Source organism: Ixodes scapularis, unplaced genomic scaffold (genome assembly GCF_016920785.2).
Source record: "Ixodes scapularis isolate PalLabHiFi unplaced genomic scaffold, ASM1692078v2 PGA_scaffold0__279_contigs__length_252992795, whole genome shotgun sequence".
In the NCBI taxonomy this organism is placed as follows: Eukaryota; Metazoa; Arthropoda; class Arachnida; order Ixodida; family Ixodidae; genus Ixodes; species Ixodes scapularis.
Genome location: NW_024609835.1, coordinates 19,158,356 through 19,178,976, shown reverse-complemented (window position 1 = coordinate 19,178,976; position 20,621 = coordinate 19,158,356). Strand labels below are relative to the sequence as shown.

General features: G+C 48.9%; 1 protein-coding gene across 1 annotated transcript in view; it reads right to left on the bottom strand.

The window, feature by feature from the left end:
- The window catches only part of LOC8030963 (ceramide synthase 1), a 74,796-nt gene that overhangs the window by 19,899 nt on the left and 34,276 nt on the right, over positions 1-20,621 (bottom strand). The window contains exon 4 of the mRNA XM_002403800.5: positions 19,489-19,650. Coding sequence (XP_002403844.2) covers positions 19,489-19,650 — 162 coding nt within the window. The remainder of the gene's footprint in view (positions 1-19,488; positions 19,651-20,621) is intronic.

Sequence of the window (20,621 nt, the reverse complement as noted above, 5' to 3'; positions counted from 1 at the left end):
ACTGCAGCCACGAAGCCCCACGCCAACTAGACGACCAGGCACTCCGGACCATCCTCGTCGCTCTCCCCCAGCACTTCTTTTACCTCGCATAGGCACTCAGGGCACGTGAGATCACCCGCCGTGGTTTTCTATAGGGGTAGAAGCTGAGAAAGAGGAGAGTTGAGTGCGTTGGGACGTTTGAGCATTAAACTCTAATTGGAATGATAAGTGGGTCGACACAAAGCTGGCTGTCTTTGCCTCTACTCCATGCTTAACACATTCGAACGCAGACGCCGGCACTTGACTCTGGAATGCATACAGACAGTGAAAAGAGACAAGCCTTGCATCTACCCCCTTATCATTCCAACCAGAGCTTAGTGCTCAAACGTCCCAACACACTCATCTCTCCTCTTTCTCAGTTTCTACCCATATATACACCAGCACGGAAGCTCTGACATCACGCAGCTGCAGTGGCACAGCCGTCGACGCGGCGCATCTGCAGACGTATGACTGGGCGCGAATCTGGTTCCTGCGCACGCACAGTGCCCGCACATGGTGTGGGCAAATGCGGACTTGTTTTTAAACGGCGTGCAGGTCTCGGCTTATCGTCGGCTACGAACGAGAGTTTCGACGGTGTGAGAGGAATCTGGTGATTGCTCGCTGTCAACACGCACCCGTAGAACATCGATCACCTGTGATCGATGGACATAGAGGCCCATTTCAAAACTTCCACTGAGCTCTCATGCTCACTGCACCATCTCAAAGGTAGTTTGAAGACCACACTTTTGGATTCTGAGTTTTCCTTCCTCTTTCCACGTGGCAGCTTTCAAGCCGAGCGTGAAGCCGACGGCTTGCCGCCGTTTATGACAGTCGTGGCCACTTCCACGGCTTCGGCATGCACTCGCAAGCGTAGCAAATCTCAGAAATCTTCCGTCAACTTTTCGGACTTAAAGAGTGGCAGTGGGTCTGATGATGAAGCCAGATAATGTAATCTGCGGCGATTCATTCCACGTGAACGCCGCAGAATGGACGCTAGGGCTCCATTCACATGACGAGATTCTGCTCACTATCTTCAGTCGCGACGTTGCTCTGGCTGCAAAAGCGTGGATGGCAGCTGCGATGCTCGACGTCGATCCCGAAAGTCGCAAGCAGATTCGGAGCAAGTGAATCGGGCATAACAAGTCAGTGATGGCCACTGGTAACAATGATCAACATCTCCATGTATCTGCTGTTTACACCAAACCGAGCCTAACTACCCGAAACAATCTTCAAACTTTTGAGGCCTGCACTTAGTTCTTATCCCAACGCTTGGTCTACGGCCGCTGTCGTTTGAACGAGCAGGCGACAGTTTGAACGAGTTTAAAAGGGCAGATGACAGTTTGAATGGTCAGACGGCCGTTTAAATGTGAAGACGCACTGCACATGGTCTGCGGGTGATCCGGACAAGTTTGACAGTTTTCCCAGCTTCACGTTGGAACAAAACAAATAAATCTGACGACCGTAACTATCCATGAATTCAGCCCAAAGTACTTCTTGTACAAGCAATTGTGGTCCGACGGCATCTAGTTTTCCCTTTTCATGGCACCTATCCCCGTTCTCAGAAGAACTAAGCAGGCAGAACACGCATGAAAACTGATCTTCAAACCTTTCCCGGCTTTTTTGGTACAGCCCCAGTTGCAGTGTTTTGACCAGAAGGCAGATTTTAGTCTGGTTTCCTCCGAAACGATGCAGGAATGCACGTCCCACATGGTGACTTCCGCCCACACTCCCAGACCGGAAGTGCACCCTAGGCGCCACCAATGCGGCGTGACATAACAGAGTTGACTTCGTGTACAGCAGGAGTCTCAAACATGCGTCCCGCAACGCTCTGGGATGTGGCCCGCAAGCATTCCGTGGTTCCAAGCCCTTGATCCCGTGTCTCAAGAGCCACATGCGCCACAAATAATACTTGTATATCGTTGATTTATTTCCGTACAAAAAGGAGCTCTGCTCATATACTAACATGTTCACAAATTTGGTACTATTTTGTTTTCTTTTGGATGAAACACTGCTTCATCAAAATATTTGCCTTTCAGCCCTAGAGCATGGGTCGTCCACAGCCAGTTGAGTTTGAAGCAATTTTCAGAGCAGAAAAAACTCTTGTTTTGGAACACCTCTGTATAGAAAGATTATAATTTTGGAGCAGCTTAGCAGCAGCACATGCGTGTGTTTGGAGCAATTCGGTTCCAATGCCTATTAGTGACGCTGGCATGCATTCATGTATTCAGTTCCTCGATGCTCATTAAAAGCCCCAAGTTTGCAGTTATTCTGGACTCGCCAAATTTCCCTTCGAGTGCTATGAGGCTGTGCCATTACCTAGGTCAAATTCATCTTTTGTTTCCATTAAAGGGAAGCTGAAGAGCTTTTCGAAAAAAAAATGAGTTAATGGTTGATTCTGACGTGTTTGTGCCTGCTGAGTCCAAATATCACAACCATTTGACCCAAAATAATCCTTAAACGCGAAAAAAAGCGAAGAAATCAGAAGCGATCGCCGCAGCGGCACGCCATTGGCTAGCCACGCGTGACGCGCCGCTACGTCATAAAAGGACCATCTCGATTCTCGCTTGCTCCGTCGCTTGCGGAAGTAGCCGGGCGCCGGGTCTTCTGCTCTCGTAAATCGGGTTCGGCTTCTGATTTTTCGAAATCTTTCGGTGAATCCGAAAGAGGAATGTGTCCACACGACCCTCGACGTGACAAAGTATGCGTTCCAGCCGTTGGCAAGGTAGGAAAATGACCCCCCGCAGTAATAAACACAGACGAAGAACCGCTTGCGCGGACGCGAGATGGCTGGCTTTGTACCTTCAAGAACGTACTTACTGCTATTTATTGTAACCTAAAATGTTGACAATAAACGGAGTGCTATTGACAGGACACCTCAAGCCGGATTAGCGTGACCCTCCCCAAAACGGTCGTCAGAGGACAAGAATTCTGCACATATCGGCCTTCGTGCTTGCCAGCTGCGGGACGCGTGAGCGTGCAGGCTGCATTGTTCATCAAAGCTGAGGTTGTTTGAAGGGATAGTATAATCGGCTTCGGGCGACGGGAGAGCTTCCCCTGAGATGAGACGGCTGGCTGATAAGACAGGGTCGCCGTTCTGCCACCGCCATGTCCTTGCGCACTATGCGAATATCTGCGCAAAAGGTCCATCCTTGTGATAGGGGTACCCTCTGCTGCGTTTAGTTTGTTTGCCACAAACTATGGCGCCATTATAGCTTTAGAAAAAGCGGAGATGTGTGCCCGGCACCCCTTAATTTGACGTCGAATTCGTGAAAGCTTCCTGGGTCTCTACATTCGCATACTTCTACCAAGCTTTGTTTACTGCATCACACCGCCACCAGGCATTATCATCGTCCGATCGCATTTCTACGGCCACCTGTAATGGAGAGGTCCCGAGTTTGATACCCGGACCAGGCGGATTTTTTCGGTCGCTCACCAGTCACCTAGCTGTTTGGAGATTTGTGTTTGTCCTTTGTCCCTCTTGTTCCCCTTCTCCAGGGATTATTTTCAACATTCTTGTCCAGCTCGCTTGCACCTTTGCATTTAATTGAATTCTAATAAAGAATTGTTGCATTACACAAACTTTATACGAAAAACACTGCGTAACTTGTAAAAAAAGAACTCAATCCAGAACAGAAGGTCACATGCGTTGTATTTCCACAAAGCTCTCCTGAAGAGAATATGAACTTTTGAAAGGAAAATTTAACCAAATTTATGTTTACGTTTAAAATATATGTGGCCTCAAATAATGTCAGCAACTGTAAAAAAAAGTTTATGTTAAAACAAGTTGCACTGTGAAAGTCGCATCATGAATTGCATGACTACTTATTAGAGCAAGCCCTCCTCTCCCAAGTGACTGGGTAGCCGAGTAGATTAAAATCAGAAGAAAATAATCTTGGGCTACTTAAGATTGTTTTCTTTTTTTCCCCAGACTTCCCGGGCCGGAGTCGGTCCGGAAAATATGGTCACTTCAACAATATAAGAAACTAACACTAACACACTAATAAGGCGGTTAACACAAGAGAGCCAGTAGAAACCCGCTGTTCGGCTAAATGATCGCGGCATTTCTAGCACACTGCACACTTCTAATAACGTAACAGCTTTTTTCTAGAGCAGTCGACCTACCATTCCTACCCAGTTACGTTTCCTCTTTGATTGTGACTTTTAATGCGCTGTATTGTCTTCTTACCTTCAAAGATGGTCGGCAGAGCGTCGGATTCAAGCGAGCCTTCTTCGGATCCATACCCATATGTACATACATAGTTTTCATATGCGCCGTCCGAAACCCGTTTCGAACAAAAAACGGTGTGCTTGCTCAAACCCACCTACCCCTTTAAAATCTCGGTGACGAAGTGGAAAAGACGGTAAGCGGGAAGAAACCCTACGACGAGCGCTGTTCATGAAAGCTGCAGCTACACACGAGTACGGCACCGTGCAACAGCACGAGTCATTTGGTTTGGTGCCACGAGAATTCTGCGAACACGTGAACAAACAAGAGAACAATTAGCACGTAAGGCGATTGAGTCAATAGCATGGCCGGTCAACGGATAAAAGCAAGCGCTATGCAGCGGCAGAACAACGACGGCTCAAAAAGACACTAGAGCAGCCCACGAGAAAAGCGCGGCCAGCCGCGGCGGGGTCCCCCACCCGGTCCTTTTGTGACGGCGGCTGACGGGCTTCCTCCTCTCTCCCCTTTCCCTCTGCTTCGGAGAGGCGTGGCTTCGGCGCTACTTTGAAGGCGCTGTTCCGGTTAATCCGCGCAGAAAATGACCAAACGAATACGATATTCGTGATGGCTGAGGTCTCGTTAACTAGGCTCAGGTGTTTTTTCTCGTATTTAAAACCGCTTCAGCTTCCCTTTAATGCTAGTCGACAAAAGTTAGCAAGATTGATGCAAGCGTGCTTACTATCACAATTGAGAAGTCGATCTAGAGTACCAATTTAAGCCTTAAATAATAAAGAGAGATAAATTGGCACAATACAAAGTCTTCTCACATGACACGAAAATCAGCATTGTGTGGACATCATACTAACTTCTAAAGACAATGTGCTCTGTCAAAAACATTTTATTTGCAATTATACTTCTGAAGGCCTCTTACTGTGGAAACATTCAATTACTGATTTCATTTGCTCTCCCTACGTTGTGATAGAAATCCCCCCCCCGGCACACGTCTTTTTTTTATGAAATGACAAAAATATTTTTTTTTTTTTTTTCGAACGGAAAAAAAAAAAAAAAAGATTTTTGCGGAGCTGTAGGAAACGAGCTCAACCTCTTTCTATGTACAGTTTCTGCGGAATGTCCATTTTTTTTTTTTTTTCGAGCTGGGACTGGGAGTGGGAAGCCCCAAGGAAGCCACAGTGCGTGCAAAGGCCATTCAGGGCGCAGTTTGAGGAAGCAGAATATAGCTTTGTGAGTCCTTAGTTCAAACTAGCCCCCTCCACGCACACACACACAGAAATAAAAAAATAAAAGGATCCTGCTTGGGGCACCTTTTTGCAGCCCGTAGGAGAACCAGAACCGAAGAATGCCTAAAGCGGATGCAAAATATAGCAAAGGCAGTTGAAATATTTCCCCATTTCCCCTACGTGGTCTTTGTGACAAGCAATGTTTCGAGTTGAGAAGTGGTCGGGGCGATCTCTTCCGCTAATGGATACTACACATGATCCGTTTCAAATCCTGGAGCTGCTGCTCTTTTGTGTAACATGCGAGCTCATACACATGTGAATAATAAACGGAGCAACGCAAACTTTGAGCGACAACCCTTGCTCAAGCTTAACAAGATCTAGAACCCCCTCCGCTCTCTCCCCCCCCCCCCTTACAAACACAGACTGGCGAACGCCCAAATCATTAAACGCCTTCAAACGAATTTTATGCTTGTGTCCGCATTGTAAAGGTGCAACGACCACGAAGAGGGAGCCAGTTTTTCTTCTTCAATACTTGTGCAAATGTGAAATATAGGTTGGAAGTAGTTCATTGTTATGAGCGCTAAAGATGTGTCTTCACACAATAAAGTAATCGGAAAAGTAACGATTACTTCTTTAAGTAATGTCCAATTACTTTTGCCGTCGAGTAATCAAGTAATCTAATCGAATACTTTGTAGCCAAGAGTAATAGTAATTGTAATCGATTACTTTTTTTAGCAACATGTACAAGACTGCATTCAGGTCTACCCACTATCATTTCAATCAAAACCAATCATAGCTTGACGTCGTTCTGAAGTCACCGCATCTCCTGTGCAACAAGCAGACGACTTGCTCTTCGCATTACTTGGATGCGTTCTAGCACAACCGTTTCGAATTTGTTTCACTCAGCAGGACATTCCCACTATTCTCCTCGTCCTCCTGCCGACTTGCAGTTTGGGTGCCAGCACGTGTATTCGCCACGCACGTCATTTACAAGAAACTCAAGCGATGATCGAGGCAACCGATTATCGCTCTTATATGTTACGTTTACGACACGAATGAGGAACGCGGAAGCAGTCTCAGCAAAAGCACCCAAACATGCAAAAATAAATATATATTATGCCAAATGTTTATTTTTTATAGAGTAGTTATTGCTTTCCCCAGAAATTAAATGATAGGTGAACAAATATCACCATAAGGTCATGAAGGAATGCCCACCCAAAATGAAAAGGGAAATGGTGAGTGTGTGTGTGTGTCTGCGCACGTGTGTGCGCGTTTGTTTGTTCGTTTGTGTGTGTGCGTGCGTGTCTGGGGGGGGGGGGGGGGGGACTACAAGCTATGTGAAACGGGAACTCTTCAACTTCAAAGTTTCCAAACTTTTTCCTCACCACAGTCTTGGGTTTTAAACATCCTGATTAACTATCTCCATCTCGCCTGCGCACTCACTGTATTTTTGTTACTGATACCTATCGCAGACACTGCGAACTCGTGTGTGCAGTAAGTATGTGCGAATTCACTATGAACTCCCCAGTCACGAGTACGGCAGCAGAATGCGGATGCAGCGATTCGCGCTTCAGTGCGATATAGACGCAAAAACCCGCTCCCCTCAAAGTCGGGTGTCACAGGAACCAATATCGCGCGCCAAAATCACACACAAAAAAAAATGCGGGAACAAATTTGGAATTTGCATGTCATGGGAAGGGATACCCCGCATAGTATGGATGCTCCAGATTCACGTGTTACGGTGCGATAAGCACGAGGGAACCCTCGGCAAGCACGCTTGTCGCGTACCGGCTACCGACACAACAAATCACGCAATAAATGCAATTTAAAAAAAAAAAGAAAAGAAAAGAAACGGGATGTGTAGTTTTTTGCGGCGGGCATTTGTACGAGCCTTTACGACGATTTAATGCATGTGTGTGGTATTTCATGCTCAATGCCACAATGCAAAAAAGAAAAAAAAAAAGAGTAAGCAAATGAAGAAATGACACATTGAAGCATCGTTTTGTCGCTTGTCAGAGTTTTGATGAGCACTTTGACAAAGCGACCTGTGTATGCGCCATTTTCGGAGATCAGACTTGCACGGCGTTGACACGACAACGTCGGTATGTTGGTTTCATAACAATAGGGCCTTTTAGCAAACCGTTACCGCGTGCCGTGCACTACTGGAGACTTTGAAGCATGCTTTTAAGCGCACGACCCGCGGTCACTGTATCACTCGGGCGCGCGCTTAAAAGCACGCTGCAAAGCCTTTGGTAGTGTGCAGTACGCGGTAACGGTTTGCTAAAAGTCCCTATTGGTTCAAAATTACCTAAACGAACACAACACAGTAAACCACCGTGGTCAATAAAGAAAGATACTCCAAAAAATATCGCCCTAAAAAATAAAACAAAAAAAAAAAAAAAACACTTTTTCAACTAGTTTTGGAGCAACATGTGCGCTTGGGAGTAGGATGGCGCAGCGAAAGTGGATTGGCGTACAATGGCGCAATTGGCGTAGCGCTTCCACCCCTGAAGCTAGGGATCTTGCGTTGTAGGTGGAACAACCCAAAGACCTCCCTGCCATTCTTGTCCCGGCAGTGACCAGAGCCCAAGTTCTCGGCAAACCAAGCTCTGGCCTCCCGCTCCACTCCCGCCCCTGCTCACCTCAAGAGTTTAGAGTTTCGTTATTCTTGAGCCCGGATTCTTCGGCTGCCCCCTCGCATCCCACTGGCTCGGTCGTGCGTCTTTCCTTTCCAGTAACAAACGGTTATTTTAATCTTTAAAAACTCCGTTTTCTTCCACCGGCCTACCTCCAGCGTTCCCATCATTGCCAGTGTATCTGAAGGAGTACGAAAACAAAGGTGTCAGTTTTTTGTGGCACTGGTGCCAACGTCATGATGGGATGTTAATGGTCTGCTAGCTAGGCTGTCTCGAAGACAAATACTAATAATAATAAATTTGATTTCAAAGTTGCTCTTTTGTTTCAAATCTCAAGCACTAAAGAAGGCTGAGATGTCCGAAAGAAAGACTTCGGGCAAACGCAGTAACTCGGTCATTGATGAATTAGGTTAAATTAGACTGAACTGGACGAGATTTGGTGTCTAATGGTGCATCTGGGGCTAAGGATATAAGGCACCAAAATCATGGTGAAGTTAATGTCAACGACGAACGCCGTTATTTCTCAACTTCCATCTGCTCGTCTCCAGAGCCGCGAAAGAAAATGAAACGGCCCACGATGAGAGGTCCTTGTTTCGTGATGTCGCACTTGCCTATTTCACTAGTATTGAATCCCCGGTGCTTCGACAGAACTTTTCAAAAATGTGCCATCTCGTAGCTGCTGCACCAATTATCCGAGTTTGCATGGTCCACCTTTGCTTGGGCGCATACCCCGAGCACTAGGGCCCTGCGCGGATAACAGTTTGATTATCCGCATCCGATCTGCATCCGCAGACTTTGTATCTGGATCCGCAAACAATTTTACATTATTGTATCCCTATCCGATCCACATACTTTGTATCCTTATCCAAACCGCATCTGCAAAATGTGGAACCAGATCTGACTCAGAATCCAGGAATTCATTGGATATCATTAGATCAAGCGAGAATGGAAAAAAAAGAAAATACAAATAGCACTTTTTAAGCTGTTGCTTATTTTTGTACAAAGAAATCTTCGGGTCACCTATCAAAGGGGATGCAATTTAACATTATCAGTTTCATCATATTTATATTAAACGCGATCAGCCTTCCCGAGACACTGCGCGTCGAAGGAAAAATTATCTCAGTTATGTAATCGTCCTAGGAGTCCGCGACACTCTGCCCAGAAGTAGTGAGCAAAAAAGATGTCGAGGCACTCCTTTTGTTTTTGTAATCATGGCCACACTGCTCTTTGCGGAGAGGGGGACGTTTCTTCTACTTTCTTGTGACTTGTACATTGGTTTTCTTCGCCCGGAGAAAGTTTCCACTCTCTCCCTGACAACGTACTAGCTTTCTTGGGACAACTGATGCCCTGCAATCTTTACTTTTTCTAGAGAAGGCATTTTTGACATGAGGCAACGCTCTAACTGAAGCGATCTTCAGTGAGAATCAGATCTTTCTTAGGATCCCTATTGCTTCTTTAAAACGCGTCTTGTGCAAATATGTTTCGTGGACAACTTTTCATGGACATAAACAGACGGTTTGTCGATACTGTACATTTTGTGGGTACATGCCCCTGCGACGTTTTGTTGACAATGCATTTCTTTACTAAGCCGCCTTTCGATCAAACGTCGCATGTCGACGAAGCGATCTGTAGATGAAACATCAGTCGACGAATTGAATGCCAACGGGCAAAAATTTAGATCCGGATCCGAGCCCCTGACATCGACATTGTTTAGTATTTTACACATTTAAAAAAAATTTACTTTGCAAGATTGTTGCTTTCTAGGTTTTCCAAACATTTGGGGGTAAACATTTGCGCACTAAAAATGTGGCTCGAGAGTGAAAACAAGCATATATGTGCATGTACTTTCACAATTAAGGTGATAAATGCAGAAGAGAAACGAGCTGCTGATTTGTCCTATTTCATGTATTTCTCAACACCCAGATATGCTTACGTTTTCTTTTTGCTAGAATATTGCTAGAGGTTCATTTGTCTCAACACTGTGACTGAGGCACAGTCCCACAAAGCAGACGATGAAGACAAAGTAAGCAAGCGGGTGAGGCCATAGCAAAAATATTGTGCAACTGCCATCTTTCTCTTTCTTGTGTCATGTGGTAGGTGCTGCAGGAGCAAGGACGGGACGTTCCCATAATTTGTCATATGCCTTTTGCGACTTTGCCAAATAGTCCATCATTATCCCCCTTTTTCTTCCAATACACAAACATAACAACCTGGAACGTTTAACAGCTGCGCCCTCTTCCTGCTGGGCAGGAGTTATCCAAGATGGCGTCACGTCAACATGAGCGCCGACAAAGAGTGTCGTCGCCCTGCAAAATGCTGCTAGAAGCTCACCGAGGCATCATAAAAGTGGTAGGCACGTCCACTTAGTAGTTTGTCGACGTTTAACGCACTCGATAAACTGTCATTCAAGCATTCACACACCCAAAGAACACTCCTCTCACACAGCGCTCACTAACAACTTTGTATTTCGTGTCTTACTTCGGCTTCTACTTCTTCAGATTTTAGACGATTTGCAAATAAAAAAAAGATGACATAAGAGTAAAAAATTCCTGTCTAACGCTTAGGCTCATTTGCAGCTAAATAATTAATCTCTTTTCGTGATAATGTTATCGACGGCGTACTAACACATTTGTCCTCTAGTCGTACGATGTTCTCAGCTTCGATGATTTCCCTTGTTTACGCTTTTGCCCAACACGGTGCTGTTGTTGAAATGTGCAACACACCCACGATCCCGACAGTGTATCCCCAAGTGGCCAGAGTTGGCGTTTACAATGTTGTTGGAGTGTTCTCGAAGGCGGTCATTTAGACATTGCCCAGTTTGTCCAACGTATTGTCTTCCACAGGAAAGGGGGAATGTTGGAGTGGAGGCCGTGGGAAAAATTGTCGTCTTTTTTTATTTGCAAATCGTCTAAAATCTGAAGAAGTAGAAGCCGAAGTAAAACACAAAATACAAAGTTGTTAGTGAGCGCTCTATGAGAGGAGTGTTCTTTGGGTGGTGGTGGTGGTAAAAACTTTCAATTGTTTTTGATTTGTGGGTTTCCCCCCCCTAGGTTCAGGTCCCCACGTCCAGGGCCCCGCAGGCTACCGCTATTTTTCTGGCCCGAGCGATCAGCTCTCGCTGTTGCTCAGGGCCCGAGCCGAGTAGGGCAGTCTCCCAGGAGGATGTGGAAGGATTTGGTATGGGTTGGATCCCTTCTCCGAGTGGAGTCCGACAAGCCCAGGTACAGTGATAGAGTGTGGGGGTCGGGGAATCGCAGCCCGGGAATGTGCCTCGATAGCTGCCAGGAAAGAAGAGGTGAAGGTGGTGTAGATTTGGAAAAGTCTGTGTTTGTATACGCCTCCATTCGGTAGCCTCGCGTCTGTTTAAGTCTTTGTGTGGAGGTGGGTATATCCTTCGCCCAGAGCGGTAATATTCTGTAACCTGATTAAAGGTTTCGAGTTGCAGACTTTGTGTGGGGCATTCTTCGGCTTCGTCGTCTGACTGTTGACGGTTGCAGATGGGTCTAGTCGAGTTGCTCTCGACCAACTCCTCTACCCCATGCCGGGCTGCTCGGAAGGTCAGTCCTCGAGCGAGAGAGTTTGCACTCTCATTACCCTGAAGAAGAGTGTGGCCGGGTGTCCACAGTATGCGAATCAAAGGGAGTTGTTCGTGGGTTAGGTGGGCTAGGATTCTTCTATTCCATTTAGAAAGGAGTCCTCCTGCCCAGGCCCTGCAAGCAGCCTGAGAGTCAGTGAGAATGGTAACCGTTTCGTTTGGATCGTATCTCCTTGTGTGTTCGGTGCTAGTTATAGCTAAAGCTATTGCCGCCTCTTCCGCTTCTGCGACAGACGGTGATCCGAGCGAAGAGGCAGCTGTTCGCCTCTCACCGTTCGGGCCGCACACAGCGATGCACCTGCCCGAGATGGGAGTGGAGTACGAGGCCGCGTCCGCATAGAGCACGTCCGGGTCTTCCTGATAGCGTCTGCGAAGGTACCTGACTCGGGCCAGTCTCCTTCCTGTGTGAACTATCGGGTGCATGTTTCTGGGAATCGGCATTGTTCGAATCTTTGCGGCTATCGTCGGATGAGCCGGTTTCCGCTCCGATTCCTCTTCCTTTCATGCTGGGTGCCCGTCGTACCCCAGTCGCCTGAGCAGTGCTCGCCCCGTCCGCGTGCGGCCGAGCCGAGTCCTCTGCCCAATCTCTTGTGCCTCGACGAGCTCCTCTACTGTATTATGTAGTCCTAGTTTAAAGAGTCTTTCTGTTGAAGTGTGTTGAGGTAGGCCGATTGCCGTCTTCACCGCGATGCACAGTGTAGCGTTCAGCGAATTGATCTCCCCCCGACGCAAGTTGTGGTAGGGAATGTGATAAGTTATACGGCTGACTATCAGAGCCTGTACAATTCGGATAGAGTCTCCTTCCTTGAGTCCCCTTCTTCGGTTGGCGACTCTTCGGATGAGGTGAGCCGTCTGTTGGCTCTGTTTTCGGATCATCTGGACGGTGAATGTGGCTTTCGCGTCTTTTTCTAGGTATAGTCCCAAAATTCTTAGTCTGTCCGTCTTGGGTATGGCTCTGCCATCTATTTCGACGGTAATGTCCAGGAGTATCTTATTTCTGGTTGGCCCCCGGATGAGGAGAAGTTCGGATTTGTCTGCCGCGTATGAGAGCCAGATTTTTTTAGCACACGCCTGAGTAGTTTCAGCCGCCGCCTGTAATGCGGCCTGAATTTCGCCGTCCGAGCCTCTGTCGGCCCAGACCGTGATGTCATCCGAATACAACGCGTGCCTGATGCCCGGAATAGCATCTAGCAGGGCCGGTAACCCTGCCATTGCTACGTTAAATAGTGTTGGAGAAGGCACCGACCCCTGAGGTGTACCTCTTCCCGTGAGTTGGATGAGGCCAGAGCGCAGGTCCCCGATACCTAAGGTGGCTACTCGGTCGCTGAGGAACGAACGCATGTAATCGTATGTTCGTTTTCCGCATCGAGACCGGGCGAGACCTTCTAGTATCGCGTCGTGAGACACGTTATCGAACGCTCCCTTTAAGTCTAGTGCGAGTACGGCTCGAGTTTGGGCTCTGCTCGGATGATCGAGGACATCCTTTTTCAGTTGCAAAAGAACGTCTTGCGTGGAAAGATTGGGTCTGAATCCGAACATCGAGTTTGCAAAGAAGCTCGTCGATTCCAAGTGCGGTTGAAGTCTCTGGAGCACTACGTGCTCCATCAATTCGCCTATGCACGATGTGAGTGACATGGGTCGCAAGTTCTGGAGCGAGAGCGGCTTGCCTGGCTTGGGTATCAGCGTAATGTCCACTCTTTTCCAAGCCCGAGGAAGCTCACCTGCGCTCCAGATGCGATTAAAGTATTTTGTTAAGGCCGAAATCGAGTCGTCGTCTAGGTTTTTTAAGATCCTATACGTGATTCCGTCCTTTCCGGGGCTGTGCTACGGCTAATGTGTAGTAGCGCATTGCAAACTTCTTGCTCCGTGATGTCTGCGTCTAAGGGATGTTCGTCTTTCTCGTCTTCGCATTCCGGGTACTGATGATAGTTTGGTCTGGGCCCTGCCGCGGTGTATCGTTCAATCAAAGTTTCCCAGAGACGACTTCTTTCCTCTCCGCTTAGTGTGTGGAGAAGCTTAGCTAGGGCCTTATTAGTCTCCGTTTTGGCCTTTGTCGGATCCAAGAGGTTGCGGAGTATGCTCCATGTCTTTTTCGTACCTAGCGTGCCCTGGAGTTGATCGCACATCCTGTGCCAGTTAGCTTGAGTGAGATCTTCAGCGTATTGTTCGGCTTCCTGCGTAAGCTCGGCAATGCGCTTCCCGAGTGTCTGGTTGCGTTTCTGTTTCTTCCACCTCTTGGTGAGGCCGTGACGGGCATCCCACAGGTGGAGAAGGTGCGGATCTATCTCGGGAGCTTGATCGGTGGTGAGCACCGTTTTTGAGGCCTTTTTCACGTCCGCCTGAACCTGTTCTACCCAGCGTTCTAAGGCTCCGTCATCCTGCGTGATGGGGATCCCTTCCGCCTTTGCAATGCGTAGCTGACGAAAGGAGTCCCAGTTTGTGAGTGTCTGTGGTTTGCTTCGTTTTTTTCCTAGGTGGTTGGGAACTGCAATTTCCAGAATGTGGTGGTCAGAGCCCAAATTTTCCTCGAGATTGGCCCAAGTACAGTTTCCGCGCGCTTTGACTAGAGAGATATCCGGGCAAGTATCCCGGGAGACGCTGTTGCCAATACGTGTGGGCTGCCCCGGTTCGTTGAGGAAGGTTAGTCCGAGGTTTTCTATGTCAACCATCAGCTTCCTACCCTTTGGGGTGTCTCGTGGATAACCGAGAACCCTGTGCGGAACGTTAAAGTCTCCCACTATGAGCAGGTTGTTCCTTCTCGGGCAAGTGATGCGGAGTGCGTCCCGAAAAAGTTCATCGAACACGTCTTGCGTTCTTTTCGGCGAGCTATAGACATTTAACAGGAAGAGACTGCACTTTTCTCGATCCCTGGCCAAGAGTTCGAGAAAGACGTGAGGGACGGGCGCAGCGAGTTTGTGTTCTATCACGGGAACGTGCTTGGCTACCGGTGTGGCGACTCTTGGCTCCTCGTCTTCGTCTTTTGTTTCCTGGCAGAAGGCTACCTAACCTGAGAGCGAGGGTATGTTGCCTGTTTCTTGTAGGGCTATAGCGACAGGCTTGCAGTCTCGCGTCTCTAAGAACTGAGTTAGTGCTCCACGTTTACGGCGGTAGCCTCTGCAGTTCCACTGCCACACAAGACCCAATTCCTCCGCCTTGAGCTCGGTGTTAGTTTCGGTCATATGCATGTGGCCGTCACTACTGCCTCCCTCCGTTTCCATCATGGGAGCAGCAAGCTACGCTCGGGTTTGGTTGTATGGCCTCGGTCACATTCGGGTTGGGTGTTCGGGCCGCGACAACTTGCAAGACTATCGGGTTCCCGGTTTGGCTAAGAGAGGAGGTCGTTAGCTCTTTAATTAGACCCGTCTCTTTGAGAACCAAATAGAATGCTTGCATTAGTTCGAATTTAGCTGTTTGTAATTCTGCGTGGAGAGCTCGTACCTCTCGGTAGAACTCCTCACACGTTACAAAGCCTGGTTTGTTTTGGGTTTTGTTGCTCTGCTGTTCGATTAGGGCTCTTTTGGCCGGAGGTGGTTTGGGGCTTAATTCCCCTGTTGTTGTCGATCTCGGGCGCACTTGGGTGTTTGTTTGTGTGGTGTGTGTGGGATAGGGTGTGGTGATAGAGGATTGGGGAAACTGTCCCGCTCGGCTCACCTGCTCTCCTCGGTCTGGACTGCCCGTTGCTGTGGGGCCCTGGACTTCTCCCTGATCCTGCAGATCTTGTGCCGCCCGTTTGGTTTTCTTTCTGGGTTTTTTCTTTTTTCCCGATGTCCCAGGTGCCGGTCCATACTCGCTCAGTACGGGTATTCCCATCCTTGGTCCATAGTAGAAATGCTGGTTCCCCTGGTTCCATCCCGATGCCTGTGTGAGGGCCGCTGCGTAGCTCTCAGGACCCGCGTTGGCCAAAAGAGCGTAGAGGTTTGTTGTAGCGACCCCTCTACTTTCCAGCGCCGGCCAGTGGAATTGCGAGGTCATCGTAAGCAGTGAAAGTTTCCGCTGCCATTGCTGTAGCGGCTGTCTAGCGTTGGTATTGTTTTGGCTCTGCTGTTCCTTGGTTCCCTTGAACTGTCTCCGTCTCTGTTGCTGTTCTGCCCTCTGCAGAACCGTATAACAAGGGCCGGCTCCAGGACGGAGCCGGCCCTTGTTATACGGTTCACGCTTTCTCGCCGGGCATTTGGGATCGTTGGACGGATGTTGTCCCTTGCAGTGTATGCAGTAGGGTGAGCATTCGTTCTCCTCCATATCTCCGTTTAGGAGGCCGCATGTAGAGCACTTGTTCTGCTCGGGGTAGGGGCATACGTCTGTTCTGTGCCCTAGCCCAAGGCAGTAATCGCAAACCTGTTCCTTGGGAAAGTAGGGTTTGCACCGGCATTCCACCATTCCGAAGCGTACGAAGTGTGGAACCCTGATTCCTTGGAATGTGATGAGCGCCGCATCAGACTTGCCCATCATGCGTGCGTTGAGAACTCTGGGGCCTTCGGGTCCCATCGGTCTGATTTTCTCGGTGAGATATTCGGTGCTGAACCCGAATCCGATCTTGGTTATGACTTCCCTGCAGGAGTCGTCCGGAGCGGCGATGTAGGCTCCAATGACGTAGTCCTGCCCGTTCAAACTTAGGTGTTTCACTCGGGCCATTCTTTCCGCCGTACCGACGCTGGGTGTACTGAAGATCATTAGGTTCTGGTCCTTGCGGATTCGGAGTGTCGAATCTTCCCCCTCCAGCTCCTTCAGGCCGCACGCTGTGGCTAATGCGTTCATCATCTCTTGGGGGGCTTTTTCGGCGAGTGTGAGCCCATCGAAGGGCCTAAGAACTACCTTGTAGTGATCCCTGGGAAGTGGTGGGAGTCTTTCGGCCACCAGCTTTCGTTTGGTCTGGAAGCCGCCATTTTTTGCCGGGCTCTTTTGGGGAAGCCGACGGGGATATCCGGTTTTTCCCGCCTTTACCTGTGTTTGCCGCCATGTTGCTCATCACGCTCTCGTGCGTCGAAGCTTCGGGAACGTTATCGGGTTTTTGGAGATTTCGTGCTGATCTCCTCTTGTCCCTCCGCCTTAGAATCTCGGTCCATGGGAGATTGTTTCCCTCGTCCTGGTGAACGGTGGAGCAGTCCTGGAAGCTTCCAGACCCTTCTCCCGTTGTATAGGTTCGGGATTCCTGGAGTTCCGACGAATCTCCAGGGGGCTCGTGACCACGGACTGACTTGACCCTAGGGTCCTGGTCCATGCTCTCTTGGGGTGTCTCGGCCATTTCGCCCTAGAGGCGTCCTGGCCAGGGGCCGAGGCCACAGGCAGCCGTCCAGGAGCCCTGGCCTAAGTTAGGCTTAGCTCCCGCCGGCCCGTTGTCGAGGCAAGGATCCCCATATTTGGGAGAAATTCGGGCTCGCCGGCGAGAATCTTGGTACCTCTGATGAGTCTGGTGAAGATGATCACCGGGGAGGTTGTTGGCCCCGGTGGGGCCAGTTGAAGAGGTGATTCAGGAGCAGAAAAATTGAGTTAAAAAAAACACGTCCGCTCTCTAGCTGTTCCTCTTCTTCTTCTCGTGTTCTTTGGGTGTGTGAATGCTTGAATGACAGTTTTTCGAGTGCGCTAAACGTCGATAAACATGAACAATCAACTCGTCCAATCTCAAGTTCCCACTTAGTAGGCCAATGCAAAAGAAAGCTTGCTTCAGTGGCGACTCCATTTCTTGCAAGTCGCCAATCGGCGCGGACTGTGGTTTAACAGCACCGGCAGCGTAATGGGCCAAATGATAATCGGCACTTTGGGATCAATGTCTTAGTTCACCCGCGAAAGACCTTGCGACAACTTCCACAGGCAACATATTGCCGCGCGTGCAGCTGCCAAGTAGGCAGCGTGGCCGTGGCCTTTACGGTTATTGTGCTTGCCCCACACACGAAGAGCCAAGGTTTGATTCCTGGGAGCGACGTGTCTTTTATTTATTCTTTCTACTTTTCGTTCTCACAAGTTCGAGAACTTTTTTGTTTCACCGAGTTACGAATGTTCTACGCCCCGAGCGTTCTAGGCCGAATGTTTCAGAAACCCGTGCCGGTACAAAAGGCGCTCCGCATGGCGAGCCAGGATCAGTCTCGCTCCAGCGCTCCATCCTGCGATTTCGCCGACATTGACGCCTGCGACGCTCTGCTGTTTTCTTCTGTTTCCTTTTTGTTTCGGGCAGAAGTTCACCCCATTAAACATTTAGTTCCTTCAGTTATCATCTCATTTGTGGCATTCTGTGGAGCGTACCCCTCCGAAGACATCCCGAAGAAGCGACGTGCTCAGCCCCGGAAGGCTACCCTTCGCCAAAGACGCTGAAGCCCGAAGAAGCCGTCGTACTAGAGGTCAGTCCCCCGAATTGGGTCTCTTGCCCGAGAACCGGAGGAAGAAGACACCGACAATGACCACCCCGCTCGTCGTTGTCCTACCCCTCACTGCCCATAAGCCCGCAACCTTCCGTGGTGAGCCTTATGAAGACATCGAGGACTGGCTACAACAGTGCGAGCAAGTGGCCCAGCACAACCGATGGGCGGACAAACAGCGCCTGCAAAATCTTTACTTAGCGCTCGAAGGAACGGCCAGGAACTGGTTCGAAAATCGCGAGACTTTGTTTATCTCGTGGACCGCCTGCAAGGACGAGTTGCGACAGACTTTCACCAACCAGTATCGACGGGAGAGGGCCGAGGACCTTCTTTGAATGAGGATCCAGGGTGCACACAAGACCATCATCAAATTTGTCGAGGATGTTCTGCACCTAATCGCTCACGCCGATTCTCAAGCCACCAAAGAAAAGAAGTTGCGGATCCTGATACGAGGTGTGAGGGATAACATCTTTGGAGGCCCTGTCCATAACCCGCCGACTGCCGTCGAAGCCTTCGTCACGGAGGCGATCAACATCGAGCGCACCCTCCGACCATGCTCTTTCCACTGCCAACGACATCCAGGTGTCACTGCATCCACCCTGCTTAGCGGCGAAATTTTCCCCGTAACCCTGGACATCCGCGAAATTATCCAAGACATTGTCCGGAAGGAACTCAGCAGGTTGCTGCCAGCCTCGAGTCGTCCGGCAACACTCTTCATCGCCGAGGTTGTACGCGGGGAAGTCAAACAGGCGGTACAACCTGCAATTCCCATCAACGTGACGATGCCAGAAGAACCGACGTTGAGCTACGCCTCCGTGGCCCGACGACCGCCGCAAGCTCCCCGCCAGGCCCCGGTTCACCCCGAAGAGACGCCCAAGCGTCGCGGTATTCTCAGCGTCAGGAGGAACAAGCCAACTCCGTCTGCCCGGAGCGACCCTCGACGAGAAAGACCGACGTGTGGCGAACGGCCGACCGACGCCCGCTCTGCTACCACTGCGGGGAAGCCGTCCACATCTACCACGGCTGCCCCTACCGTCGACTTGGGCTGTATGGTTTCCATCCTAACGACTTATGCCCGAGGTACGGCGAACGCCCTCGTGACATTGAGGAGTACCTCCGACGCTCGCCCTCTTCAGTGCCGTCTCTCCACCGTGAATCACGCCCACCATCGCCACGACGTTCAGCGACTCCAACGCCACGACCCCGCCGAGAGAGCTCGTCTCCTCTGCGTCACCGGGAAAACTAAGCGAGGCAACGCCTGGAGGTGGCATTGCCATAGACGACCAAACTAAAGAGCCTCCAAGAGAAAAGAGCCTCCAAGAGATTGGACAAACCCCGACGTTGGTCAGCACATAATTACACACAGTATCTCTATGTGTCTTTCCCTGTATGCACAGCTTGAAGGCACCTTTGCACTCAAACTCCTGCTGTTGGTGAAGTCAATGATTATGCAGATGAAAGAAGAACGGAATATGTGCATACTCACCAGGTGATGGCAAAGCAGGCAAATGCCACCGTGGCCATGTGGTCGTGTATGGAGTGCAACTTTCCCCCTCGCACCTTGAGGTACACGTTCAGCTTGGAAAACTCGAGCAGGATGTCCGAGAGGTCGTGCAGCACAAGCACCAACACTCCGATGTTGTGGCACCTTGTAAGGAGGAGGAAAGCGCAAGGCACAGTCAGGCACTGTAGAACTGAAATCACAAAATATGTATCACGCCCAAAACAATGGCTTATCGGCAACAATTACTACTGCACCTTGGTACGCAAAACTTAAAACAGGTTAGGAAATAAATGCTTCTGGGGAGTACAGTTTATTTTTTTTTTTTTTTTTTAATCTACCCTTGTGTGCAAAAACGTAATAATAAAAAAATTTCTGAGACAAAAGTTATGCAGGTAGAATCATACTTCAAATACTGTAAAATCCACAAACGAACATACTCTCTCCTCCCCCAAAGATTGCCATCCCGCCTTTCTGGCTAAATATCTGTTTGGTAATACATGTTGCAACATCCTCCACCCTGCCTAAATCGTGTTATATCTGACAACTACAACACCCCCCCCCCCCCCTCCCCCCACCAGCTTCCACACTCAGCTAAAAAAAGTATGTTAAACCCCTGAACTGGTAGATTAAAAAAAAATGATATGCCATGCCTCCCACGGGTGCACTTCATTTTACCGCAGTAGAAGCTTAGGAACAAATGCAACAGCAAAATGAGGAGTCCAAGACCTAAGTCGACAAGCGAGTTTCCAAGATTTCATATTTCCCATGTCATACATCAGTACATCCTGCTTAAATGAGGAAGCATAAAATTAAAAAAAAACAGAAGTGAAAATCTGTTTAGATACTTCTCACAGCTAATATATTTAATAATGGCTAAAGTAAGCTAGTTTGTTGCGTACCTGTCCCATATTATTGTAATCCCACTTGCCAATTGCCTTTTCTACTGCTTCCTGTGGTGTCTGCCAGAATGATAACCCATACTTAGGATTCCGTGTTTTCGGATAAATCTGAAAAACTCCACCAAACACCCGCCGGTAAATTTTTTGCGAATTCAGACTTCTGACAAACTCCAAATTTCAATGTTCCAATACAAAAAAAGAAAAAAGATGGTATAA